Source organism: Artibeus jamaicensis, unplaced genomic scaffold (genome assembly GCF_021234435.1).
Source record: "Artibeus jamaicensis isolate MK-2021 breed Jamaican fruit bat unplaced genomic scaffold, CSHL_Jam_final contig_3214, whole genome shotgun sequence".
Classification (NCBI taxonomy): domain Eukaryota; kingdom Metazoa; phylum Chordata; class Mammalia; order Chiroptera; family Phyllostomidae; genus Artibeus; species Artibeus jamaicensis.
This window is the reverse complement of record NW_026521760.1, coordinates 3,070,460-3,097,756: the sequence shown is the minus strand read 5'-3', so window position 1 is coordinate 3,097,756 and position 27,297 is coordinate 3,070,460. Positions and strand designations below refer to the sequence as shown.

The window sequence follows — 27,297 nt, the reverse complement described above, 5'->3', positions numbered from 1 at the left end:
AATGAGTGATTGAAAATATTTTAACTCATTTAATCTTTACTACTATCTGTGAGAGAACTGCTCATCTCATGTTTCACATGAAGAACGTGAAACTGGGATTAAGTCACATGTCCAAGGTCACGCAGTACGTGGCAGAGCAAGACCTCGAAGCCAGGTTTCCTTTTCTGATTGTAAGCTGTATGTATGTATGTACGAGTGTACGTACATGTTGTAGGCAACAGATGGGTCGATACACGCTCTCAGAGACGAAAATTGGTTTCAAAGAATTTTAGTTTTATTGATCACAAAATAATAGTCCAAATATAAATTTGGTGGCCAAGCTTTACCTGCGCAGGGGCGAGCTTCCCCAAGTGTGACCGGAGTCATAGTAGCTTCTCAGAGCTACAGATGGAAGTCGCACGTGGCTTATAGACTACGGGGTTTTTATAGGGCAGAGCAAGCAAGCGCGGGCTTACAGAAGCAGATGTGGCGGTCAGCTATTAGCTAGGTTGCTAAGTTGAAAACGGAGAAGGTCCCTAATTGGTGGGTGTTGCTGCTGGCGGACCTCTTCTGGTGGGCCCTGGTTAGTAACCTTATTTGGCTAGAATTTTGAACCCAACTGTTCCCGGAGGTTTATTTATTACCCAGTCTCAGGAACTGCAGATGCCTAACGACTGTCTGTATGTTTCCACTACTAATGGCCATTACGTACGTACAATTAATATGCTTATAATTATATCTGTGTGTGTATGTATTCTGACATACAAGCTGTCTGTATCCCATGCTCCATTTGGGTTTCCTGGCACTGTGCCCTCCTTGGGACACAGCCGTGTTCTCTTTGGTTCCCTCTCCGCGTGGACGCAACCCTGTGAAGCCTTGGATGTGAGTTCTCACTGCCAACCGCCTTAGCAGCCCGTGGGCCTTGCTGTTGGCTCAGGACCAGTTGGGATGTTTAGATTTCCTCTCAGCTGTTGGAGAACACTCAGGGACGTCCAGAGTCCTCACGTGCCTGAACTTGAACTTTTACTGTACTCTGTACCATCTTGGGTCGCTGGCTGAACGCACTAAGCTACTGCCGTCAGAAGTTCCAAATGGAAGCCCCGCACACGTTCCCTTCACTTCTCTGACTTCCAAGGGAAATCCGCAGTTCTCCTCCTGCCCTGGGAGGTAGGGGCAAGAACACTTTACCATTTTGGTATTTAACTTCTATTGTTTTTCAAATTGCACCAATCCTTGCATCCTTTATAACGTTTCTAGCAAAAAGCAACTCCACCCCGCCCCACAACAATACCAAACAAAACTGTTCTTTTTGTTCGCATCTCTCTTCTGTCTTATTTGGTGGTGCCTTTGGAACTGGAATCATGCTGTCTCTGTGGCCGACGACCTCTCTTGTGTTGTCCTTTCTGTGTAGCCTGCAAATCCACTCCATGGGGAAGGGGAGGTAGGCTCCTTTAACTGCTTTTGATAAGGGAACAGGATGGAAAGTGAGGGGTGGGAGAAAGCATTCAGTGATCACACTCAACTAGTATCCCCTCATGTAGGGCTCAAGGGATAAGATCAAGGTTTGGAAAGGATTATCCAGGAGCTTTTCAACCTAGCTCTCCAACAGAATGTCTGGGAAGTTTAAAAAAATTCTGGTTATTTTCACATCATCGCCATAGATTCCAGTTTAATTGTTCTAGATAGGGATCATCTAGTCAAGAGTTATTTTAAAAGTCTCCAAGGCAATGTTAATATGTAGCCAGAGTTAAAAACCACTGAATGTAGGGAGAGTCCCATGAGTCACGATCATTTCAAGGGATCCACATTGCACCATTACCACTTTTCTCATCTGATCCAATTGTCTGGGTAACAGAGGAGTTGGAAGGAATTAGGGCCAGTTACCTGGGCTCACCTGGCAGAGACCCCTCCTGGCAGATATCCGTTGGAGAGACATCTTTGTTTAAGGCAGAAAAAGAAGTATGCTGGGTTCTCAGAGCTGGGCTGCCAACTCCCCTACAATTCCCAGTCAGGGCACACGCCTGGGTTGTGGGCCTGGTCCCCAGCATGGGTTGCCCCACCAGAGGCAACCACACATTGATGTTTCTCTCCCTCTCTTTCTCCTTCTCTTCCTTTCTCTCTAAAAATAAATAAGTAAAATCTTTAAAAAATAATATTCTCTTCCAAATTCTCCTGGGGCTCCCTTGGTCCACATCGATTGGCCGAACCCCCCTCTGCTTTCTCCCATTGTGCTTTAGGTCCCGCCCTGGCTTACTCCATCTTCAATGAACACTTAGTGCCCTCCCTTCATTTCCAAATCTGACCTAATCTTTCAGACGACCACCCTCAAAAGCTGGTCTTGCAGGGAGGCATCCCAGAGTCACTGCAGCCAAGTCACTCTCTTCCTTCAGGAAGATCATTCCATTCTTCCCCAGCACCCTCTTTTATTATTCTTACAGGGCTCCACACTTTCTGCTGTGTTTCGTTATTTGTATATGAATGTGTCTGCCTTTCCAGGTTTTGAAGTCTTTGGTTGGGGATTATGTCTTGTGTATTATCATATTCCACACTATATTTGGCACATTCAACACGTATCTGTTGGATTGATCGTAAGACAGAATCCATATGACAGGTGTGTTTGTCATACACAGTGGTGAAAATCACCATAAACTCTTTTAGTAATTTCTGGCTACATAACTAACTATTCAATTAACTTTGGCATGACAGATTGATACAGATCCAATGTTATTAAAGGTAACTGTTATGGATACTTGTTTTCTTCCTCTTGCTACTCAGTTTCTACATCTTCCTGTGCTTCTTATGTTTTATAGAGTCTCAGCTTTGTAAGCTTTGTGAGAAAAGGCTTATCTCTCACTGCAGAAGCTGCAAAGTCTCAAATCTTGCTTTCTCCACCTCCTTGCCTGGTAGTGTGGGCACCTCACCTCAGCTCCGACAATCGTAGTTGAAAGTCAGGACTCTGAAGCTGAAACAAGTAATGCACAGCTGCAGGGGTGGTGGAGAACTCACTGTAGTCATGGCTGCTGCTGTGTTAAGCACCTGACCTCCAGGGCGGTAGGAAGGGCTGCTTCCTCCACGGCCCAGTGTGGGTGGAGAGTGGTCGTCTGGTCAGATGCTCCTCTGATGTGGTCCTGGCTGTTCATCTTTGTCATTTTATGAGCCTGGTTTCCCAAATGTCCTGGCACCTGTGCAACCTATTTAGGGAGCTCTTCAGGGTCCTCAGACAGAGCTTGTTCTGTTGCATTCAACCAAAAACACTACTGATAAAATTAATTTAAACTTTGAAAACCAGAGCATGCCTTTGAGTATGTGTTAAAGACTGTTGCTAACCATAACCTTTTTTCTTCTATGAATCAATAACATCAGGAAGGTAGTTTTATAAAAAGACCTAGTACTTTTGAAAGTCTGTATCTGCATTTGCCAGTTCTGGGTGGATACATTCTGAAATCACGCTGTCTTGATAATATTTTAGTGACTCTTTTTTTTTTCTGCCTTTTTTTAGGGTAGCTTGAACAAAGAAGATGATATCTCTGTTCAGCAAATGGCCACTTGGAATTTCCTCATTGCTGATCCTCTTAATCGGGTCAACCCCTTCCTGGTGTCAGAGTAGTGAAGCTATGTCTCCAAAAGCTAGTAATGCGACACCCTTTCCTTGGAATGAAATGAGACTTCCTGAGCACATCATCCCAGTTCATTATGATCTCATGATCCACGCAAATCTCTCCACTCTGACTTTCGAGGGGACCACGGCCATAGACATCACAGCCAGCCGGCCCACCACTGCCATCATCCTGCATAGTAACCGCCTGCAGATATCTAAGGCCACCCTCAGGAAGGGAGCTGGAGCGAGGCAGTCCGAAGAGCCGCTGAGCATCCTGGAGCACCTGCCTCATGAGCAAATCGCACTTGTGGCTCCCGCGCCGCTGACTGCTGGGCTCCCGTACACAGTTGTCATTGATTATGCCGGCAATCTCTCTGAGAGCTTCCATGGGTTTTATAAAAGCACCTACAGAACCAAGGAAGGGGAAGTGAGGTATTTTCTGATATATATATTTTTAAGCTTCAAGTGCTGCCCACATTAAATGTATTATTTCAAATAGATTGTCTTTTAAAATTCCCTTGAATGTTGAATTCTTTCTTTGGTTTGGCTTTTGCATCCTCTTGGTAGAGTTAAAAATGACAATAGTTTGTTTTCTTTGTTTTTTGGATCTCAATTTTCATTCTGTTTTAACCCGTTTTCTTGCTTTCAGCTCTGTCAGCGTACATACCTATTTGTTTATTTAATTCGATTTCTTGGACGTTACAAACATCTTTCATTTTCTTGGCCTATGTGTTAGTTTTCTAGGGCTACCATAACAAAGTCCCATATATTGGGTGGCTTACAACAACAGAAGTTCGTTCTCTCGCAGTTTGGAGGCTGGGAGTCCAAAGTCGGGGCATCAGTGGGCCTGTGCCCCCAGCCCCTGAGGGGAGCTCTTCCTCGCCTCTTCCTCGCCTCTTCCTCGCTTGTGGCGGCCCTTGAGCCTCTGTGTTCCTTGCATTGTAGCTACACTGGGCTGGCCTCTGCCTCTGTCCTCACACGGACATTCTCCAATTTTCTCTCTTCTTATAAGGACCCCAGTCATATAGGGTTAGGACCAGACCTGATGGCCTCCTATTAACAGGAGTACATCTGCAAAGACCCCATTTAAAAAAAAAGTCACATTCACAGATACTAGGAATAAAGACTTCAATGTATCTTTTTAGAGGACACAATTCAACCCACAACAGTCTATTAGAGGGAATGCTTTCAGTTCAAACTTCATAGGGATCCTCAGCTGCCTTGCTTTAGTTCTGTTTTTAAGGAGGTAATTTATTTTGGGAGATTTTATACTAAATTTTAAAATGAAGTTTTACTTGTCAATAAGTTATTGACAAGTAAAAATTTTTCTGATTTCATATATATGTGTATATATATCCATATACATATATGTGTGTGTGTGTGTGTGTGTGTGTGTGTACACATAGATAGAGAGAAAAAATCAGATGCTACCATAAAGAATTTTTAAGAAATTAAAATTTATCCCAATCATAGCTCCTGGAGATAACCACTACTTCTATTTTAGAGGAACATCCTTCTAAACTTCTCTCTGATTATGCATACACATTATTTTATGTAACTGGACCAACATTATATTTTCTGTTTTAGAAGAGAGTTTTTAAAGTGTGTTGAGATATTTTATATGGATGACTTATCACTATGCATCATTGTAATGCCTGTTAGAATGTGTGTTTGTGCACTGATTTATTTAACGACTCCTTTATTGATGGAGATTACATTGTTTCCAACTTTACAGCATCAGCAACACTTGGATGAACAACCTTTGTAAATTATGTCTTTGGAATAAAAACCTAGAATTAAAATTGCTAAGTCAACAGGTTTACAGATGTTTGATTCCCTTGCCATACTCTTCACCTCTAACCAATCCTGTGTATCAGAAATCTCTTTAGAGCACAGGTGGCACACACAAGGCCCTCGGGCCAAATCCGGCCCTCCCCCTTGTTTTATCTGGCCTGGTACCTTGTCTCTACCTGGTGGCAGTGTTGAGCTCTGGCTTCACGGTGAAGGAGTAGTTACATGTATACAGTCCTAAAATGATTTCGGCCCTTTGAAGGCAACCACGAGGCTGATGTGGCCCCCGCTGAAAATGAGTTTGACACCCCTGCTATAGAGCCGAAAACTCAACAGATATCTCCATTTGATTTAAATTACATTGATCATTGATGACGTTGAGCAACTTTTTAATATATTTACTATTTGTAGGTTCTTCTTTTGTGCATTGCCTATTTATTACCTGTGTCTTCTGGTGACTCGATTGCTGGGCATATTCTTACTCACGTCAAGAGCTCATTATCTCTGAAGGCTATTAACTCTTGTCAAATACCTTTCAATCAATTTTCCCAAGTTTTCCTTGTCTTTTCACTTAGTTTGTGATAGCTTTGGTAAAAGAATTTTTTGTTAGTAAAAGCCATCAATCTTATGGTAATATTAGACAGTAAAACACACACGTGCGCGCGCGCACACACACATACACCTGTTAGCGTCCCTGTGCCTCATGCTGTGTCCTTTTTCTCACTCGCCGTAATAACATTAGGGTGCTGGCATCCACGCAGTTTGAACCCACTGCAGCCCGAATGGCCTTCCCCTGCTTTGATGAGCCTGCCTTCAAAGCGAGTTTTTCGATCAAGATCAGAAGGGAACCAAAGCATCTCGCCATCTCCAATATGCCCTTGGTGAGTCCGAACCCCTCTATGTCCCCATACGGGTGGGAGAATCCACTGACTCACTGTGACACGCATCACTCCAGTGACAGTCCTTACCTAGGTCGCCTGTTTGTGTGTTTTATTGCCTAACAGATAGCTAACTTTTTTTTTTCATTTCCAGACTATGCTTTTGTTTCAAGCAACAGTTTATCTGTAGTTCTAAAAAAAATGGAAGTTTTGCTCCCCCAAACATGGAAGATTTTGGTTAGAGTGCCTTTCTAGGTCATGGGTGTCAATGGAGGGCATCAGCACTGATGCATTCCGGTCCTTCACAAAGCACTTCCACCTTTATTGTTTCCTACGGTCTTTTAAAAGGATTGTAAAGAGAACGCTTTGTTGATTAAAGCCATATTTCTAGTGTACAGTTATTTTCTATAATATGTATATGCTATCTACTAATATTACCCATACAGTTTGTAACCATATGCATGAGAGTGGGCAGACAGAAAAAGGAAAAAAATAATCTTTTCGGAACATTTTAATACTAACGGTAAGTAATGATAGGTAGCTCTGTTTCCTTTAAAGAAACCATTACCCTTCAATTTCAAAGCAGATGTGACAGTGTTTCCTCTTATTTTTTCAAAGTGGCGAGAAGATGACTGTGCCAAATGAGTAAAACAACTCCCTCAGTGCCATTATCCTACGATTCTGGCAGTTTAGGAAAAGCATCCGCTGAGCTGTCATTCTGTAGCAGAGGCAGACCAGCCCCCGAAGCGCCTGTGTCCTTTGTTCCAAGAGGCTCACTGTGGAGGAGCCTCGGGGTGGACCAGGCTTTGTCTGGAGTCCTGAAGGATGGCCTGCCTGGTCCCTGTGCATGAAGGGACCCAGAGTGCCACAGACCAACCTCTAGTACAGTACTCCTCAACCTTTAACCCTTCACATCCTCCTAAATACCGTAAGGATCCCTTCCTCAAACGAGACTCTGACAGGCCCCCTTAGAGGGCCTTCCTCTATGAAAAGCATTCTTCTGAAAATCCCGGCCAGCCAAGAACTTGTGTCTTCCCCGCCCCACATTCATATATGAAAGATAAGGAAAAAATTGTCACTTTTCTAATATGGATTTGAGATAGAGGACATGTTTTTTTTTAAATTATAGTTCCCTCCCCCAATATCACGGTATCGCTCCCAAGATAGTGGTGAGTTCTCTAGAGAATAACAGCTTTAGGAAAATAAAGGACCAGGGAGAGAGAGACAAGGCTGGTGGAGAGATTCATAGGCTTGCCAAGGAAAAGCTGGGAGCCCCTGAGGCTTTGCAAAGATGCAAAATGGAGCGTAAATCCAAGGATTCCCAGGACTTACTTGCTGAGGGTAGGAAACTCCCCAATGTAGTCTCGTCCCTTGGACAGGAAAGCCCTCCCCTGGGCAGAATCGGAGCGGCCTGAGTCAGGTGGCGACGTGGGGTGGTGGGGAACGCCAGTGAAGTCTCAAAGGGTCTTGTTGGAGGCTAGAAAAGCAAATAGTTAATCACATTTTAAATTGGAATTAGTTTACTTAGCTTACTTTTCTCATAATTATCGCAGCATCAGGAAAGAAAATGTTGATTAGAGGTTGGTAAAGGCATTTTAAAAAGAAAAGATAATTTTGTTCTTCAAGTGTAAACTGGGGTTGGCTATAAGAGTCAGGGCTTGGATGACCAGAGAGTGACCAGCTTGTGGGTATTAAGAAGACGGGCCAGGATGCAGAAATAGGGGTGGAGGGAAGCTTATTGGCCGAGGTATGAGACTTTCTCTGTTGGGAGCAGATGCCTTAGACTGTACCTCTATCCCTCCCACCCCACTCTGCAAGGCTGCTTTTTGATTGCATTTAAAGGCTGATTCCAGTGAAGCCAATCAGAGTGTGGAGGTTTGCAGGGTCAGGGTCAGGCCCAGGCGTGGTTGCTTGTTGGGGAAAGAAGAAGCAATGTTAAAGGGACTTACATAAGAAAAAGAAGTTAAAAAAAACATGAACAGTGAAAGAACAACAAGCTCACAGTTATGAACAACCACACCTAAAACAAAGGCAAACTAAAAGGACAGCTAGATCAGGAGTGGAAACATAGAAATGAAGATCTCAAGGAGGGTTAGCAACAGGGGAGTGGGAGGAGGAGAAGGGGGGAGAAGGTACAGAAAATGAGTAGCATAGACAGTAGATAGAAAATAGATGGGGGGGGCAAGAATAGCATGGGAAATATAGAATCTAAAGAACTTGAGACACATGGTCATAAACTAAAGGGGGGGTAATGGTGGGGATGGGGGGTAGGGTGGAGGGGAATGAAGAGGGGAATAGAACAACTGTAATGCCATAATCAATAAAAAAATAAATTAAAAAAAAGGAAAGGAGAAACAGAAAAAAAAAGAAGAAGCTCTTCTAAGGCTGTGTATGGTTGTAGCAGACGCAGTCCAGCAGAGTCCGCCTGTTGTGGCTGATGACCAGAATCAATGCACAGGCGACAACAACCCTGTGTGGAAAAAGGGGACAGGCACAACTACTCCCTCAAGGGGAGGGTGCTTATGGTGCCTCGGCCACTCCCTCAAGAGGGGAGCACCCCGACCCTTGCCTAGACAGGCTTTTATTGTTTTCCTGGGGTCTTACATTGAGAAAGATTTATTATCTATCACATAGAATATTATTGTCTATATTTTAGGTACAATCAAGGAAATAAAAATAACATGCAGAGGGGGATGGTGATGAGCTCATTAGCTCTGTCCTTGGGGGAGCTCACACAGGCTTTGGATATTATCTTGAGGATAAACAATACGCATTTGTTGCTTTAGACCGGGGTGAAGGAGTTTTAGCAAGAGCAAGCCGTAACAATCTATATGCATTTTCTAGGCCTGATTTCCACAGGAAAACTCGGTTTGAAGGTCTGGCTCCTGCCCACCACTTCGCATCTGTAGGTTTTCCATACGGAGCTGAGTCACGTTTGCCAGACAAAAACAAACCGGTCCCCTACATATGGTTGTGCACTTGCCCAGTGTAGAAAATAAATTAGACGTTGCACTCCCAGGTAATTTTCATACCTGTGTTTAAGGACACAGAGACTGTATCTTGGCAAAACCAGTAATCTCAGTTTTGTTTTGTCTCACCCTTATTATTAGTGCTCATGTGCCAAACATAAGTCAGTTTGCAGTCATCTGGATTATTTATAAGAAAATAAGTAGGGATGGTTACACAACTGCGTGAATATAGTTTTAAAAAAACCACTGAATTTTACACTTTAAAATTGTGAATTTTATGGTATGTGAATTATATCTCAATAAAAAATGTATTTGAATGGAATGATTTGGCCTCAACATCCAAACTACAATCAGATATTGGAAAGAAAAATTTTAAATAATTATTAAAATGTCATGCCATATACTTTCAATAACATGTCTGGTAGGAAATTTCTCTGTATGGAATATATTCATCACACTGGATTATTTGATGACGTGAGTTATTCTGATTTTAGGTTAAATCTGTGACTATTGCCGAAGGACTCATAGAAGACCATTTTGATGTCACTGTCAAGATGAGCACCTACCTGGTGGCCTTCATTATTTCAGATTTTAAGTCTGTCAGCAAGATGACCAAGAGCGGAGTCAAGGTGAACCTGTGATTGTCACACAGGGTGACCAGCGCGTCCTGGTTTGCCTGGGACTGTCCTGGTTTTAAAATTGGAAGTCCATGTGCTGGGAACCCCCTCGGTCTTGGGCACATTAGGGCTGGTGACCCTACTGTCACAGAAGCTCGTGTTTACAGTGAGGTTCTAGTAACAAAAGCATGCGGGGAAGCCTGGCCTGGCCCGTGTCGTAGTTCTGGCTCCACCACTAACTGCCTGTCCGACTGTGGCCCTGCTCCCTCCTTTTTGAACTTGTTTTTATACTTTTTTTAAATGTGTAAGTTGGACATGATCCTGCAATGATTTCTAAGGTTGCCTCTGGCTATAACTCTACACTCTAGAAATGAATGCCACTGGCTGTCTGAGCAGGGGACTTCTGGCCCTGGGAAGGAAGTCCCTTCCGCTTGGAGCATTAAATGGCTCTCAGAGCCTCTGGGCCAGGGAGTGCTGGAACTCGGGAGGAAGAAGTCTTGTTCTGAGGAGCACTCGTTCCCTGTCTGGGTGCCTTGTGTAGCAAACAACCTATACAACTCTCTGCTGTGGCTCTGAATGCAAGGAGCTGCAGGACACTCTTTTTTTTTGAGATACCTCACTTATTTGTACTGGATTTCCCTGAGGCCTGAATAGTTAGGGTTTCCCGGCTAAATTGCCTTTTGTTCCCATAGGGCTGAAGCTTCTTACCCTTGGGGCAGTATCTCTACTTACCTGGGAATTTGAAGGTGATGCTTGAAACTTGAATGTAGGGGGCAATCTAAATTCAGCAGTGAAACTGTCAACAAAAACACCCGCTCACTGATTGCCCTCCCAATCCTTTATGAGTGAGCCTTTTTATAATGTCTCTCTCATACTGATTTTGTGATTTATAATTAGAAATTCATATTTGGTCTTCCTCCCGATTCTGACACAGAGCTCCTAAAACCCTTCAAGTTTCTTAAATGTAGGGAGTGATAAAGGTGTCTCTTGTCTCATTAATGAGGTGATCTTTGGAAAAGCCTCTAGGAACCTACGGATGAGTTAGGGGTGCTGGTTGCAAGGAATCAACCAAATAATTGGAGGGTTAGACCTTGTAAAACCTCTCCTGACCTCAGCTGGATATTGAGCCCCATCACCAATAGTCAATGACTTAATCAACCATGCTTGTGTCTGCGCCTCCATAAAAACCCAAAGGGGGGTCAGAGAGCCTCCAGGGTGGTGGCTGTATGGAGGTGCAGGGGGTGGGCATAGTGTGCCTGGAGAGGGAGCTGAAGCACTGAAGCTCTGCACCCTTTCCTCATATCTCGTCCTGTGTATCTCTTCCATGTGACTGTTCTTGAGCTATTTCCTTTCACAGTGAACCGGTAATTTAGTAAGTAAACTTTGGACTATGAACTGCGCTCTAGCAAATCAATCAAACCCAAGGAGGGGGTGTTGAAACCTTCAATTTATATCCACTTGTTCAGAAGCACAGGTGAAAACCTGGACTTGTGACTGGCATTTGAAGTGGAGGGGAGGGGACAGTCTTGTGGGACCAAACCCTTGCCCAGTGGAATTTGATGCTATCTCCAGTCAGACGGTGTCAGAATTGAGTTAACCTGTAGGACACCCGCTGGTGTTGGAGAATTGCTTGGTGATGTGGGGGGAACCAGCCCCCACACATACCCACTTAGGAACTGGGTGCCGAAACCCATTTCACATGCTAATGTTTTTAGTCCTTATATTTCTTTAAATTTATTAAACATTTTATATTCTGTGTCTAGTAATTGCCATGGCTAAAGTCTTTGTGTATCTGGTCCTGTGGTTTATGGTTTCCGCTGGCTGTTGCTCACAGTGTCTTGTTCCTTTGTATATGTTGTGAATTATGCCTGTGAACTTGTATTACCTGTGTTGAAGGCGGATTATTCCAGAGAGAATTTGCCTTGACTGGAAGCACTTAGCAGCCTGGCACCATTGAACTCAAATTACTGGCTTTGGGTTTTTGAACCACCTGGTTTTCCTGAATCCAACTGCATGGTTAGCATTTAGTTACAAATTCTCTGAGAGGGTCTTTCATTCTTCCCCATATTGCACCAGCATTTGAAAAAGACATTCTTCAGTGCAGTCTTCTTGAGGAAGGGGTGGTTATTTCTAGTTCACCATTACATCAGAGTGCGGTCCTTCTGGGCTCAGCCTTTGCCAAGGTGCATATCCTAGTTCACTGCACATCTTAAGCAGTCTCTGGGTTTTGCCTCCTCCCCTCGGAGTCTTTCAAAGGCATGAAAACCGAAGCCCAAGTCTACCTGTTTGGGGCTAGTGTCCTCAGGGCAAGAGCTGGCTGCATTGTTTTGCTGACTTCTGAGGGTCCTGCTGTCACTACATTTCTGACCTCCAAGTTGTCTTTATCACTATCCCATGAAAACATTTAAAGAGACATCTTTGTATGTGTTATCCAGCATTTGTAGTTGTCTCAGAGGGGAGCTAATCAGGGAGAGTCAACATTAATACAAGAAATAGAACTTCCAGTGGCCTTCTTTGATATCGGCAGCCAGGTTCTGCAATATGAAGCTATTAATGTCAGTCTTCTTTGCAGTTGTGGAGAAAAACCTCGATGGCGTTCGACTGACCTTTTTATTATGCCTTTCTCTTCAGGTTTCCGTGTATGCTGTGCCCGACAAGATCAACCAGGCAGATTACGCGCTGGATGCTGCGGTGACTCTTCTAGAATTTTATGAAGATTATTTTAGCATTCCGTACCCCTTACCCAAACAAGGTAGAGGTTTTACACAGATATTACAAATGTGGATTAGATGATCCCAGCCACAGATTATACCCTGCTAATTAGCATCCCTGCTAATTAGTTATCTCACGAGCCCCTCAAGTCATTAAAATCCTATGTTAGTAGGCAGACAGCCAAGGACAAACACTGCATTTTACATTGTTGGCACATACTTGGTAGGAACATAGAAGATGCTTCACATAAATTTTTTGAATAAATACATTTATACAGCAAAAGAAAATCTGCATTTTCTCATAAGACCCTTTATAAGTATTTTGTGTTTGAGGTTTTAAGTGTATGGGGATCTTGAGTATTCAAAGTAGAGTGGATTTTTAAGGAAATTGTTATAATTTTTCAATCCTAAACTACTCATCAGATATTGGAAATGGAGTCAGGATGCCTGTGACCCAAGTTTGACCTGAATGAGTCACCAAGTGCCTTTTCTCCACTGTGCAAGGTTCTTCCAGCCTAGAGTTTATGATCCTGCATGGGCAGCTTAGATTTAATTACTGCATTTATCCATTCTGAAAGTTGGTGTATTTGAGTGATGCATAGCTTACAGATTGGTTAATATATATTTCTCCTCCCCTGCCCCCCCAAGATCTTGCTGCTGTTCCTGACTTTCAGTCTGGTGCTATGGAAAACTGGGGACTGACGACGTATAGGGAGTCCGCTCTGTTGTTTGATGCTGAAAGGTCTTCCGCATCCAGTAAGCTCGGCATCACCATGACTGTGTCCCATGAACTCGCCCACCAGGTATAAAAAGCTCAATCGCACTTCTTAAAAAGTGAAGTTAAACTGTGTCTGTGTTACTTTTATGGGACATTGGAGGCTATTCAAATTTCTACTTTGTCTTTTTTTTAATAGGAGAAATGATTTCTTTAAAGCATTAGCTGCCATGTTTTAAAATGCATATTTAAAGGGTTTTCTTTTTATTTTGATAAAGTATTAGTTATATAATATTAACACCCATCTAACTGACATTACACATACAAAATACATTTCCTTTTTAAGGTCTTATGTTCATGGCTGTGTAGATAATCCAGTCTCCATAGAAATGTGTGAATAATCTGAGTGATGTTTTCCTTTCAGTGGTTTGGGAACCTGGTCACTATGGAATGGTGGAATGACCTTTGGCTCAATGAGGGATTTGCCAAGTTCATGGAGTTTGTGTCTGTCCGTGTGACTCATCCAGAACTGAGAGTTGTAAGAAGTATTTACTTATTTGTTACATTTTTAGGTTAATTTGTTTCTTTGTTCTATATTTCTGGGAAATAGTTTTGATTAGAGAATTCATAGATTAATAACTTCTTTGGGAGTTTAGATATAAATCATGTTCCCCAAATGCTAGTGAACTTTACATATACATATATATATATCTATCACAAAGGCTTATTTCCAAGCTAAATTATGAGTCTATGATTGTATGTAAAATTGTATTAAATGTTGCCCTCCTTGGATAGAAATAACGACAGCCTGTGTGTTCTGTATGATTTCTGTAACGGTCAGAGTGCTCATGGAAGAAGTATTAGGTACCGTTTGCTATTCTTTCAGTAGAATTCTACTTGCCAAATCAAATAAATGATTCTTAAGGCAACTGCACATTTGACTGTGCATGAACCTAGACTCATGGAACCTCCGCATGTTTATTTTAAAAGTTGTATGTTTAACTTGTGACAATCACATGCAGTAAAATTTAAAAGAAACTAAACTTTATATAAAAAAATCCTTTACCCTTCTATAATAATTTGTTCATATTTATTTTCTACTTTCATCTTCCTGTACACATAATTTGTACATAGTTATGATTATAATGTATATATAATTATTACACTATAATAGATCATAAGCATTTTTCTATGTTTCCACATAATTTTTAAAATGATTATGTTAAGTGTATTATTCTATTGGTTAATAGGCCTTAACAAATCAGGTTATAGTTGGAATTTGTCCTCCATTATTTTTTCTTTCACTACATGGTTTTAAAGCTAAATTTCTTTGCTGTAAAATACTATAGATGGTGATTGGAAATGTTGAAATCACTCTACATTTTAGTTTCTTGTTTGGTTGCTGTTTGGCTATAGGCATAGTGGTTCTGTTTTTAAGTTAGTATGAGTTTTTTAATCCTAAAGTGATAAGTAAATATTTAAGGTGAGGGAAATCTAAAATGTTTACCAAAAATTATTTTTCTTGGATATTCTTTAAAATACTTTTATTTTGTAAATTCTATAAGTATGCAATATATTGGACCAGAAATTAGAAATATAAATCTGCTATCCCAGATCAAGGATTTCTTCTGTCGTATTTTCATCTACATGTAAATCATAAATGATGTTGTCTTTTTTCTGCCTCAATAGGAAGATTATTTCTTTGGCAAGTGTTTTGATGCAATGGAGGTAGATGCCTTAAATTCCTCACATCCTGTGTCTACCCCAGTGGAGAATCCCGCTCAGATTCGGGAGATGTTTGATGAAGTTTCTTATGAAAAGGTAAAGATGGATAATAAGAGTGCAGTTGGGACACTGAAACTTACAAATACTGGGTGGAGAGATTTTAGATAAGGTTATGGGGTAACTCACCCTTCAAAAGGAGCAACCCAGACTGAATGCCCTGTATGCTGACCTGTGCTGGCAGGAGTTCACTCGTTTAGGTCTGAATTGCAATTTGTCTAGTAATCCTGAAGATTACATTTGGGCGAATCCTTCATTCACTCTGTTGAGTTTCAGTAGGCCATGAATTTTCAACTTACACAATTAGGTCTCGATTGAGCATTGACTTGGTATCAGGCAAATGTTCCTGCCCTTGTGTGGCTTAATGTTCAGTGCCTTTAGGAATGGTTTGCATTGTTGAACTGCAAAGCAGTGCCCTGCACAATGTGATGAATAACAGAGTTGGAAATTGTTGCAAACGTTTAATAATTGGGAAATTTTACATAAAAATCCAGACTTCTTGCTTCCCTCCGGGGACAGAGAAGAGGATTCTGGTCACAGTGGGCCTGTATTTCCTTTGGCAACATAGGCTGGAGCTAAATGACGGCTCCTTTATGAAACCAAGTTTCTGCTTTTCTACTTCCCCTTCTAATGCCCACTATTTCTATTGTCTTCTCACTGAGGCAGAGAATGTGCCATTTATCATTATGTTTGCCTGTTTTGTTTGCAGCAAACAGAAAAGTATTTCTTACTTGGATGTTTTTGTAATAGTGCAGGGGAGATAAAAATAGATATAAACAAACACATAAAACAATGGAGCAGAGTTTAGAGTCAAGAAATAAATGCATATGCATATGGTCAACTCATGACCAAGTAGCCAAGGATATAGAATTGGGTAAAGACAGTCTCTTCAACAGATGGTGCTGGGAAACCTGGACCCCTCTCTGATGCCATTCACAGAACTGAACTTAAATTGGATTAAAGACTTAAACTTAAGACCAAAATTATAAAAATCCATAGGGAAAACATAAGAGAAAAGATGCTTAACATGGGTCTTGGCAATGGTTTTTCTGTATATGAATACAAAGGTACAAGCCACAAAAGCAAAAACAAACAAGTGGGACTACAATAAACTAAAAACTTCTACGTGGCAAAATAAACAAAATGAAAAGACCAGATATGAAATGGGAAAAAATATTTACAAACCATGTATCTAATGAGGGGTTAATATATAAAATATTTAAAAGGACTATACAAAAGGACTCATACAATTCAATAACAAAATCAGTCTGATTAAAAATGGACAGAAGACCCGAGTAGAAGTTTTACAAAGTAGAAATTTTACAAAGAAGACATACAAATGGACAAAATATACGTGGAAAGGTGTTCAGCATCATGAATCTTTGGGGAAATGCAGATCAAAAACCAAAGTGAGATGCCACCTCACACCTGATAGGAGGGCAACTATGAAAAAGACAAGTACCATGTCAGTGCGGGTGTGGAGAAAAGGGCTCCCAGCCCTGTTGATGGGAATGTGTATGGGTGCAGCCACTATGGAAAGCCTTATAGGGGTTCCTCAAAAAATTAAAAATAGAACTACTGTATGATCCAGTGATTTCACTTCTGTTCATTCCCCAAAGAAAATGAAAATACTAACCTAAAAATACGTGCACTCCATGTTCATCGCAGCATTATTTACAACATCCGAGATTGGAAATGAACTAAATGTTTACTGATGGGTGACTAGATAAAGGGTGTGTGGCATATATGTATATATATACACATTATGTATATAATGTGTATGAATATTATTCAGCCATAGAAGAGAAAATCTTGCCATTTATAACAACATGGGTGGATCTTGGGGGTTTTATGCTAAGTGAAATAAGTGAGAGAAAGACAAATACTGTATGATTTCGCTTATATGTGGAATCTTAAAAAAAAATACAGAAACAAAAAACCAGGCTCATAGAGAACAGATTGGTGGTTGGTGGTTGCCTGAGACAGGGAATGGGATGTGGACAAAATGGATAAAGGTGGTCAAAAGGTACAAACTTTTAAGTATAAAATGTCATGGGTTATAATGTACAACATGGTGACTATAGTTAATAATGTACTGTATATTTCAAAGTTGCTAAGAGTAGATCTTAAAAGTCTCCATCATAAGAAAAAAATTTTGTAGCTGTATATGGTGATGAATGTAGAGTTAGATTTACTATAATTTGCAATATATACAAATACTGTCATGTCATACACCTGAAACTAATATAATGCCATGTCATTTATAGCTCAATAAGATAGAGGGCCAGTCCTGTTGGCAGGGATACGCAGTTCATGTAGGCATCCAGGGACCCAGGCTTTGCCAGTTTTGTGACCCCACCACCTCTCAGAGTAGCAATTTCCAACCAGTGTGCCACAGGGATTTTTAAAACATGAAATACTTGACTGTTTAGTCAGGGACGTTGACTTCTTTTCCTTTAAATTTTAAATTAAAAAATAACAGCCAACCCAACAATAGCCATCCTGTGAGAATGAATCAAAACTATACCTATTTTTTTCAAATCAGCAAAAAATATATTTTTGGTGTGCCACAGAATTTTAGTGATTAGTTTGTGTGCCATGAGATAAGAAACATTGAAAATGACTGCTCTACAGCTGAGAGAAAGACTACCTCCACCTTGAAGAGAACTAAGAAATTCTTCCAGAAAAGGAGACTTTTACATGAATTATTTCAAAATAAAATGTGGTGGTGGATTAGATTAAAGCCAACGTATAGCTAACACTTATTTATATCGTCTTTCAGGGAGCTTGTATTCTGAATATGCTAAGGGATTATCTTGGTGCCGATACATTTAAAAGTGGTATCGTGCATTACCTCCAGAAGTACAGCTATGAAAACACGAAAAACGAGGACCTGTGGAACAGCATGGCAAGTGTAAGTACATGTTTATGTATCTCTACATTCGGGATTGTCAGGCGTATTATTTTTTCTCATCTTAATCACTCGGAGAAGAATCGTGAAGTGTTTTCTACAGCACTGATGATGATGTGTGTATTTTTGGTTTTTAGATTTGCCCTTCAGATACAGAAATGGTGGATGGCTTTTGCTCTAGGGCTCAACACTCATCTTCGTCCTCAGTAAGTTTTTAGCTCTGTCCACGTTGCCTGTCTGCACATCATTTACACCACAGCCTCTGAAGGTTGGCAGTGTGCTGAACTGTGAGGCCCTTGATGATATCACCCTCACTCTTGATAAGACTGCATTTAAACTATAGCAGACTGACCTCTTTTACAATTAAAAAAAAAAGTTGGTATTTTTAGAGAGAAAAGGAGGGAGAGAGAGAGAAAGTGAAAGGGAGAGAAATATTGATTTGTTGTTCCAGTTATTTATGCATTCATTGATTGCTTCTTGTATGTGCCCTGACCAGGAGTTGAACCCACAATCTTGGCATATCAGGAAAACACTCTGACCAACTGAGCTACTGGGCCAGGGCAGCTTCTATAATTTTTAAAAAATTATCTACAGAAGGCAGTTGCACAACCTTCTTCAGGAACACGTCTCACTGATACTAATTTCCTCAGCTTCACTGTAATGCAGTGAACTTATGATGGGTTTCTGTGGGAGATTAGGGCTGTATCAGTCAGTCACTGTCAGTCATTTCCATGGCGCTCCATTTGTAAGGAAACAAATAAGGCAGCGAGTATTCTTGAGCACTTAGTACACGCCAGCCGCGTATTAAGCACTTATGTGCATTATTGCCTTTACTCCTCACAGTAAGCCTATGAGTTGGCGGCTTTTATCCCTATTTTTAGAGATAGGACTATACAATCCAAAGGCACGTAGGTTAGTAAATTGCAGAGCTGAGATCTGAATTTAGGTCTAAGTTGTGTTTTTAACTGAAAAACTATACGGAACTCCCAACACCCGAATCACAGAACAGGCCACGTCCCTGTTATCTGGACTCGTAGCACATTTTCACAGGCAGCTGCGGATTAGTCTGGAGATTTAACAGAATTTTATCCACTGTGTTTTTGTTTTCTTGGCTTTTTTTGTTTTTAGAGATGGCTTTTATTCAGTAGTTTGTAGATTAGTTCTATAGTATATTTTATCCTTTCGCCAGTTTTTAAATATTTCTTAAAAGTTTTTATTTTTAGTATCAGAGAATATATCCTGTCTTGAGTTCATGATTGCTTGTCCACTGTGGCCCCTCGGGTGTTGCCCCTTTGGAAGTGCAGGCTCCTGACCGAACACGTCTCCCCACCTTGCTTGTCTGACAGGCAGCATCACTATAAGTAGGTGCTGAACACCTGGCCACTTTCCCTTCTCTACGTTCATTCATACGTCTGTATTGTGCTCAGTGCCAAGCTCAGAGAACCCAGTAGAACCGGGCCTGGTACCTGTTCTCAAGACACACATGTGTAGAGGAAGACAATGAAAAGTAAACAGTCAGTGCTTTGATGACCAACACGCTGTGGTTGGCGACAGTGGGGGAGGGAGCAGAGGAGAGGCTGAGGAAGAGCTTCCCGGAGCAGGTGGTCAGCCGGCTGCAGCTCTGTGTGTGAGGGCAGGCTTGGGTTCCCTCTTGTCTTAGAGCTGGGTCGTGCATCTGCCGTGTTCTGTATCACCCAGCACTGGAAACAGGAAGGCCTCGATGTGAAAGCCATGATGAACACCTGGACGCTGCAGCAGGGCTTCCCCCTGGTAACCATCACCGTGAGAGGGAGGAAGGTGCACATGAAGCAAGAACGCTACCTGAAAGGACAGGCCGTCGATGCAGAACCTGGGTAGGGTTCGCTGGGAACAACTCATTTCTCTTCATCCTTACTTGTAAGACAGAACCTTCTTCTTGAAATAGTGCCCTTACCTTTATTGCGAAAACATTTCAATCAAATTGACGTATCCTATGAAGTTGAGTTTTGTACCACTATCTCCCAGAGGATGAAGGTGGCTCCGAACCTTGGTTCACCTCAGTGAAGTCAATGCATAATTATTCTAACATTCTCATGTTTTGTAGTTTGATGGGATGGTGATTGCTCGTTACTGGCTTGAAATAAGCTCCAATCTCAGTAATCAGCACTAAATTACAGTAGTGTCTGGAAATTATGGTTTCTGGGGATTATGAAAGACTCAATTCTTTTCTTTTGAGTCTGAGTTAGATACTGGAACTTGTCAGTTTAACGCCATAGAAAGACATCACCAGAAATGACACAGTGCACCTCGATTGACCCTAGATGGACATTATTTTTTTATTTTATTTCAAAAGTTTAGACTTGATGAAGAAGTTCCAAGAAGGATGCAAAGAATCCCATATACTTTTTACTCAGATATTTATTAACTGTTTACCACATTTGCTGTATTTCTCTCTGCATATATCTCTACATATGTGCTGTGTGTATATATATATATATATATATATATATATGTATTTAACTATTTGAGAATAATTTGGAGACATGATCCTCTTTTACCTGAAAGTACTTTAGTGTAGTATTTTCTTAGAAAAAAAAGACATTTACTTATATAACCACACCACAATTATCAAAATTATGAAATAAACTTGATACGATGCTATTATCTAATCTACAAACTTTGTTCAGATTTTTCCAATTGTTCTAATAATGTCTTTGTCACAAAAAGAAGAAGTTCTGGCTCAGGTAGCATTCAATATCAGGATCACATTGTATTAATTGTTCCATTTCCTTAGTCCTTTTTCTCTGAAACTGTTCCTCAGGCCTAGTGCTTCTTGACCATGACATTTTTGAAGATTATGGGCCATTTATTTTGTGGGATGTCCTCCAGTTTGGGTTTTCTACTGTTTCTTGATGATCAGATTCAAGTCATGCGTCATTAGCAGAAATTTGGTAGAAGTGGTATGTACAAGATGCGGGAGGTACCTGATGACAGTTTGTGCCATTACTAGTTGTCACAGTTTTTAACCTCCGAGCTCCCAGCCAATCACTGCAAAGGCTGACAGGGCTCACTTGAGCCCAAATTCCTAACCCTACTGAAGGAGACTAAGAAGGATGAATAGTGCCTGAAAACAGGATGGGCGTGTTTTGATCTCTTGGCTTTGGCAGCTCTGATACCATTGTTTCTTAAACTAGCCAGTGCCTGGCACATGATAGGTGATTTAATAACTGCTTGTGCACTTAATCAACAAAAGAGCGATTAATCCTTCTGTCTTTCAGGTACCTGTGGCACGTCCCACTGACGTTCATTACCAGCAAATCAGACTCAGCCCACAGATTTTTGCTGAAGACAAAAACAGGTAATTTGTTGTGGAAATAACTAGGTAAATGCAAGAAGGAACTATGGAAACAGGATTTAGATGCTACCTTTCTTTTGCTATTTAACTTGGTTAAAGCAAAAAAAAAAAAAAAAAAAAGATCAGGTCAGTCTTCAGCTATCTTCAGCTAATCTCTGGCTTTCATTTTCTAGTGAAGTCTCTAGGTTTGAAAGTACTGTCTGGTTGCAAAGAAGGCCAGTATCTTGCCAGATAGAGATTAAAATGGTTGAGTTATGTAATGGTATAAAGAAGGGATTGCTAATAAAAATTTCCCATTACTTCGTTAGCATTGCTAGGTTAACTAGCATTGCTAGGTTATATTGTATGTGTGGCCAGAAATGTGGCCACATGCTTCTCATGTGTCTATAAATCTCACAAAATTGGTGTCTAAAACTAGTGTCGGCTTTTGTCTACTGAGATGCTGTTTTCTGGTTTCTAAAAGGAACGGGTTCAATATGAATGAAGCTCACTTCAGTATTAAAACTGTTCGGTATTAAATGTGCCGTTAGTTTCATGGTCCAATCTCTGATCAGAAAAGCTTTCGTCTGTCAAGAGAGAAAATGGAGCTATGATTTATTTTCTTTGCTCTAGATGTGCTCATTCTCCCAGAAGAGGTGGAGTGGATCAAATTTAATGTGGGAATGAATGGCTATTACATTGTGCATTATGAGGATGATGGATGGGATTCTTTGACTGGCCTTTTAAAAGGAACACACACAGCAATCAGCAGTAATGATCGCGCCAGTCTCATTAACAATGCATTTCAACTTGTCAGGTAATACAAGCTTGGTTTATTTCTGAAGGCAGCTGTTATCACTCAAATTCTAGATTTCTAAAGAAGAAAATGACTGATTGCTAATAAGAAGTGGAAGGGTGTTTCCTCCTAAATTCTAAAAATCCAAGGTTGCTTTTAGCCTTATGGCTCCCCTCCTGCCTGCATTTGCTGAGTAAGGTAAAGGAAGGAATCTGTATTTTAACCTTTTTCATTAACAACTAAGATCACGTGGAGGCAAAAGTGTAGAAAATCGGGAGACCACCCTGGAGAAGCCTCTGGCCAAGTTCTGAAGTCCTGTGCTGCAGCTTTCCCTGGCCTTTCTTTAACAGATCAGGTTTCTCCCCACGCCCACCCCCCACCCCAGCTGCTGGGCCTTTAACAGTCTTGAAGCCTCCTCAGAAGAATGAGTGGATCAGTCCCAAGTCATTCACATTACACTTCCTGGGTTAAAAGAAGATTTCCCCCACCCCCGCCCCACCCCTACCCCCAGCTGGATCCCTGGACTTCACAGCACCTTTACGGAAGGCAGCTCACAAAATGCTGGCCAACCAAACGAACTTCCAGTTGTTGAGGATAGTGTGTACTCTGAATTTTCGCCCCTTGACAATGGTTTTTAAGAATATGATCCGCAAGCTGATAAATGCACTTCTTCAGTATTTAGGCAGAAGTCCTACGGCAAATCACCCAGGCAGAAAGGAATAATGGATAATTCTCCTTATACCCCATGCTCCTCCGCTCTAAATGTCAAGTTCTTCCTTTTCTGGGCCTCTTGAGGTGACAAAAAGCAATGGGGGATGAAAATGGGGGCAGCTTAGCCAGCTGTTTCGGCATGCTTAAAAATACTCCCCTCTGTAGCGTACTACTGCTTAAATCTTAGAGGGTTTTGTACTTAAATGAGTATGTATCTTACCACTGAGGCTTTTTAAAAAAAGATTTTATTTATTTATTTTTAGAGAGGAGAAGGGAGGGAGAAAGAGAGGGACAGAAACATTGATTGGTTGCCTCTTGCACGCACCTGGACTGGGGACCAAACCCAAACCCTAGGCATGTGCCCTGACTGGGAATCGAACCAGTGACCTTTTACTTCTCAGGATGATGCCCGACCAACTGAGCCAGACCAGTCAGGCACCAGTGAGGCTTTTAACACCAACCCTGTATGATGAAGGGTTTGTATCTATACTTAGTTTCTTTTTGGAATGTACAAGAGAATGTGTCCACTCCAGAGACACATACTATTAACTGAGTGGCAGTCTCTCTTACTAGGCCTCCAGAAGGATCTTTGATCCAAATCCCCGTTGTACCCTGGAAGGTCAGCACACAATCCCACGTCTCACAGAGGGACAGACACATGCTTGCATTTTGTCTTAACCACAGGTTAGGCCTAGCTCTGTTGTTATTTGGGGAACTTCCTCTACCATGTAGACATCTCAGATGTTGTGTTACGTGTGGCAGAAAAGATGCTAATATAAAGATCCTTATTTATAAGGGGCATTCATAACTGACTTTTTTCATAAGATTGTTAAAATATGTTTTGAAACAGAAGGTTGATTTCCTGGATTTTCTTTTAAACTGATAATCATGGTGTGTCTCCTGACCAGCATTGGGAAGCTACCGATTGAAAAAGCCTTGGATTTAACCCTGTACCTGAAACACGAAACTGAAATTATGCCTGTGTTTCAAGGTTTGAATGAACTGATACCTATGTATAAATTAATGGAGAAACGAGATATGAATGAAGTGGAAACTCAGTTCAAGGTAAAAACCTGAAATAAATTAAGTAGCTGCGTAAGTGGTTTGCTTTTATGTGGGTGTGGGAGAATTCTTACTGTTGTGGGTATGTCTTGGTATATATTAAAGAAAAGTAAATCAAAATGAACTCAGTATTTGAATTGACTGGCAAAGATAAAGGTTTTCTTTTAGCACTGAAAAGAGACAAGGCACTATGCTATTGTATACTTAATTTTCATGGATTCTTCTTCCCTTCTTTTTACAAATTCTTTATTTCATTTTACTTATGTATTATGATGGTTGCTAATAAGATGTTCTGGAACTCAGGTACTTGAAGATGAAGTACAAAATTGTTATTTTTGGCAAATTATAATGAAGTTACATTGTATAATTCGCTCTCAAAATGTAGTCATATACACTTTTTATTTTTAAAGTGGCAGTTTATCCTAAGGAGAAAAGGTATATTTATAAAAGATTGTCATGCAAATACTAAAATAGTTCCTTGTTTCTTATTTTTGACCCCTTTGATAATTAAATATAAACACAACTGCATGGTTTTGAAAACAAAGAGTTGCATTAAGCTTTGACAAATATCCCCTGTCACCGAGTGTGTGCCGGATTACATAAAGTGGGAGGGGGCTGGGGCAGCCCTGGTGACCCTGTGGCTTCCCCCCAGGCCTTCCTCATCAGGCTGCTGAGGGACCTCATCGACAAGCAGACTTGGACTGACGAGGGCTCTGTCTCTGAGCGAATGCTGAGAAGTCAGCTCCTCCTCCTCGCCTGTGTGCGCAAGTATCAGCCCTGTGTGCAGAAGGCCGAAGGCTATTTCGGACAGTGGAAGGAAGCCAATGGGAAGTTGAGGTCTGTCCTTGCCACACAACCAGTTCATTCATAGAAGGGGTGCCTTTTCTACTTTCCATCATCACTGGGAGCAAAACCAACTATACACAAGTCTCCCATGTCTCCCTTTTTAGGAAAATAAGTTACTTTTTAAGATTTATCTAAACTCAACTTTAAGTCATGCTAGCAGGGAACTTCTATGCACAAAACATCCAATATCTGGAGAGTGAGAATGGGATTATAATGATTCCCACTTTATGCAGCCAAGGATACAAAACCTTACCAGAGACAGCTGCACTGGCCAGGAACAGAGGCAATGCATCTCACAGTAGCTTCTGTGGGTCTCCGAAGTCCCCAGCAGGGGGCGCCCAGTAGTTGCTAAATCTTCCTATATCTGGAAATTTAATTCTTGCTATACTTATGTGTATTTGGGGCTCAAGTCCCATCTGGGAATACCAAGCCAACGGTATACATGCTTTTCGTTTAAAGAAATGCTTATAAATGGTGGGCCTATTGGATTCCTGCCGTTTATTCATAGACTCCATCTTGAGTCAAGTTTGAATCTCTTTATTGAGTCACCCAGGTCATTAAAGTGTGTTAGACTCATAGGTATTTATAAAAGTGGACTCTGCCATTACATTTTTGAGTAGGCTACTTACAACCTAATTTTAGATATTTTTCTCTGCCTCTTTCAAAAAATTTGACTTAAGAGGTTACTGTTTAGATTTCCAGGCATGCCACTCTGGTCATGAGGCCAGTTTATCAGTTCATAGTCAGTCACTGTCCTGCACCCAGACACAGCTCCTACATCTCAGACTCTCACCGGGTGTGTTCTTTCCCACAGACTGCCCAGCGACGTGACCTTGGCTGTGTTTGCTGTGGGAGCCCAGACCACGGAAGGATGGGACTTCCTTTATAGTAAATATCAGTCTTCCTTGTCCAGTACCGAGAAAGAACAAATCGAATTTGCTCTCTGTGTTAGCCAAGATAAGCGAAAGCTTCAGTGGTAAGTAATTCATTCATGATCATGTGAGCGAGGGGAATTAAATTAGATCAGGTCCTTCTGGCACCTAGTTTTGTTCTTCTGGCCAGGAACTGCCTGTTCTGGGAACACATATGATAGAGACATACATCTAATGAGTACGGTAACTAATTTTGGGGAAGCAGGTGTTAGGAAAAATATTAAAGGAGCATATGTTTGTGTATCTTTAAAATAATAAGCATAGAAATACATACTTCCTTAGACCCTCTTATGAACAGATGAGAGCGTATGTGAGAATGTGAATGGTACATAGTTCCATTACTACATACCTCTACTGCCTTTACCAGGCTGTGGTGACCTATTTATCTCTTTGGTCTTTGTTATTGGCAGACTGGCTTTTTAAAAAATTTCACAAATATTTTATGGACTGTCTCACTTACAACTTTTTCAGAGCCTGTTCATTGCTAAATTTCTTCTCTTAATCATCCTAGGCTACTAGACCAAAGTTTTCAAGGGGATGTAATAAAAACTCAAGAATTTCCAAGTATCCTTAGAGCTATTGGCAGAAACCCGGTGGGATATCCACTGGCCTGGCAGTTTCTGAGGGAGAACTGGAATAAGCTAGTACAAAAGTAAGTAGTGCCGAAAATCGTGCCGTGACTGGAAAAGTTCTTGAAATTTGCTGTGTTTGCTTTGTTTGTAAAACAAGTGATCGTCTAAAGGGGGGTTTTGATTGCAGCTAGAAAGTAGAGGTACTTAAAATATCCGTAGAAAATGCACCGCTCTAATGCATTGCTAGTTTATGGACCTGGATAGGCAGGTTTCTCACTCTGTCTGGAGTGGCCCCTTTCTGCACCCACTGGCCCATCTAGTGAGGTCTTGCTGCTGAGCACTTTTCCTGGCTTGCATCTGCCCTTGTCTAACTCTTTAGAGCATTACCACCTCTAGCATTTTCTTTTGGGTACTTCATCTTTTATTCAGCTGCTGGCGTATATTTTTTGCAACTAGATCTTTGTGGCTAGAGGGTAGGGAACATGTCCATGTTTTTTAGGCCTAACCAGTTTTTAGCTAAGTGATGTAACATATGAGGCAGTTAAAACTATATGTTGAAAGAATAAATATTTCACAGTATAACTTGACAATTTCCATTTCTAGGTTTGAACTTGGCTCAGCTTCCATAGCCTACATGGTAATGGGAACAACAAATCAATTCTCCACAAGAGCACGGCTTGAAGAGGTAAAAAAAAATCTTTTTTAAGCTTAAGTGACAATTACCTACTAAATGTGGGGTAGACAAAGCATTTTAAAGTTGTGATGAGTTGGAAATGGATTTTGTCACTTACTAGATGTTCTTTTTGGATGCTGTGGTGTTTTTAATGTAAGCAAAAATCAGTTACAAATGAACTAGTAAAACTTGTGTCTCTTCCCAAACACATTAAGAAATCTTATCCTTGCCATTACAAGTTTTAGAGCTTAAAATTACTTTAAACATTTAATCCCTGTCTCCAGATGTTAAATGTGATTATCAGAGGTACAAATATAACTGAAGCGGTCTCCTAGCTATTGTGAAAGGGGTAGGTGTGGAAGCTGGGTTCTCTACCATCCGAGTTCACGGTGTCCTGCTGCTTATTTATATGCCATCTACTTTCAGAAAGAATTTTAGGCA

The 27,297-nt window shown here is 41.1% G+C and overlaps 1 protein-coding gene across 3 annotated transcripts in view; it reads left to right on the top strand.

Annotated features, from left to right (window-relative positions):
- ERAP1 (endoplasmic reticulum aminopeptidase 1) overlaps positions 1-27,297 on the top strand; it is a 34,413-nt gene that overhangs the window by 2,565 nt on the left and 4,551 nt on the right. For all 3 annotated transcript variants that reach the window (XM_037153838.2, XM_037153837.2, XM_037153839.2), the window contains 17 exons: positions 3,479-4,009; positions 6,111-6,249; positions 9,710-9,844; positions 12,464-12,584; positions 13,192-13,346; positions 13,683-13,796; positions 14,948-15,079; positions 17,823-17,954; positions 18,089-18,157; positions 19,650-19,804; positions 21,209-21,288; positions 21,898-22,081; positions 23,680-23,836; positions 24,486-24,670; positions 25,494-25,655; positions 26,123-26,263; positions 26,787-26,868. In XM_037153838.2, the coding sequence (XP_037009733.2) occupies positions 3,498-4,009; positions 6,111-6,249; positions 9,710-9,844; positions 12,464-12,584; positions 13,192-13,346; positions 13,683-13,796; positions 14,948-15,079; positions 17,823-17,954; positions 18,089-18,157; positions 19,650-19,804; positions 21,209-21,288; positions 21,898-22,081; positions 23,680-23,836; positions 24,486-24,670; positions 25,494-25,655; positions 26,123-26,263; positions 26,787-26,868 (2,655 nt within the window). In that variant the 5' untranslated portion in view covers positions 3,479-3,497. The remainder of the gene's footprint in view (positions 1-3,478; positions 4,010-6,110; positions 6,250-9,709; positions 9,845-12,463; positions 12,585-13,191; positions 13,347-13,682; positions 13,797-14,947; positions 15,080-17,822; positions 17,955-18,088; positions 18,158-19,649; positions 19,805-21,208; positions 21,289-21,897; positions 22,082-23,679; positions 23,837-24,485; positions 24,671-25,493; positions 25,656-26,122; positions 26,264-26,786; positions 26,869-27,297) is intronic.